Below are 293 nucleotides of genomic sequence, written 5' to 3'. Positions count from 1 at the left end.
TTAAGATAATCCTCGTGTGCATTAGAAATTCTTTCGGGTTCTTGTAAAAGTTTAGAATAAAACTCTGCCGTATTTCCAAACCCATCCAGAACACCCGCGACTGGTCTAGTGAGAAGCCCAACAGCTCCAGTGGCTATGCCTGTACAGAAACCCGCAATGCCAGTAGTTCGTGCCCCATTTAAAGGACGAGAAACAACACCTTCAATACCATCCCATAGTCCTTGGGCCATTCCCCAAAATACACCGGTCCTTTGTGTAGAATTATTATAACGATCACTTTCATCTCTTGCTTC

At 44.0% G+C, this 293-nt stretch overlaps 1 protein-coding gene across 1 annotated transcript; it reads right to left on the bottom strand.

Annotated features, from left to right (window-relative positions):
• Nucleotides 1–2: 2 nt before the first annotated feature.
• TM35_000023800 (vacuolar protein sorting-associated protein 13 family protein) lies at nt 3–230 on the bottom strand (the record flags this gene model as incomplete). Its single annotated transcript, XM_029021698.1, has 1 exon — nt 3–230. A coding segment is annotated over one exon (228 nt), but the record flags the coding sequence as incomplete, so codon positions are not given.
• Between the last annotated feature and the right edge of the window lie 63 nt (nt 231–293).

The sequence above is a fragment of the Trypanosoma theileri genome (assembly GCF_002087225.1).
Source record: "Trypanosoma theileri isolate Edinburgh chromosome Unknown TM35_Tth_2_V1, whole genome shotgun sequence".
NCBI classification, from domain to species: Eukaryota; Euglenozoa; class Kinetoplastea; order Trypanosomatida; family Trypanosomatidae; genus Trypanosoma; species Trypanosoma theileri.
The sequence above is the reverse complement of the archived record's forward strand: the minus strand, read 5'-3'. Positions and strand labels throughout refer to the sequence as shown.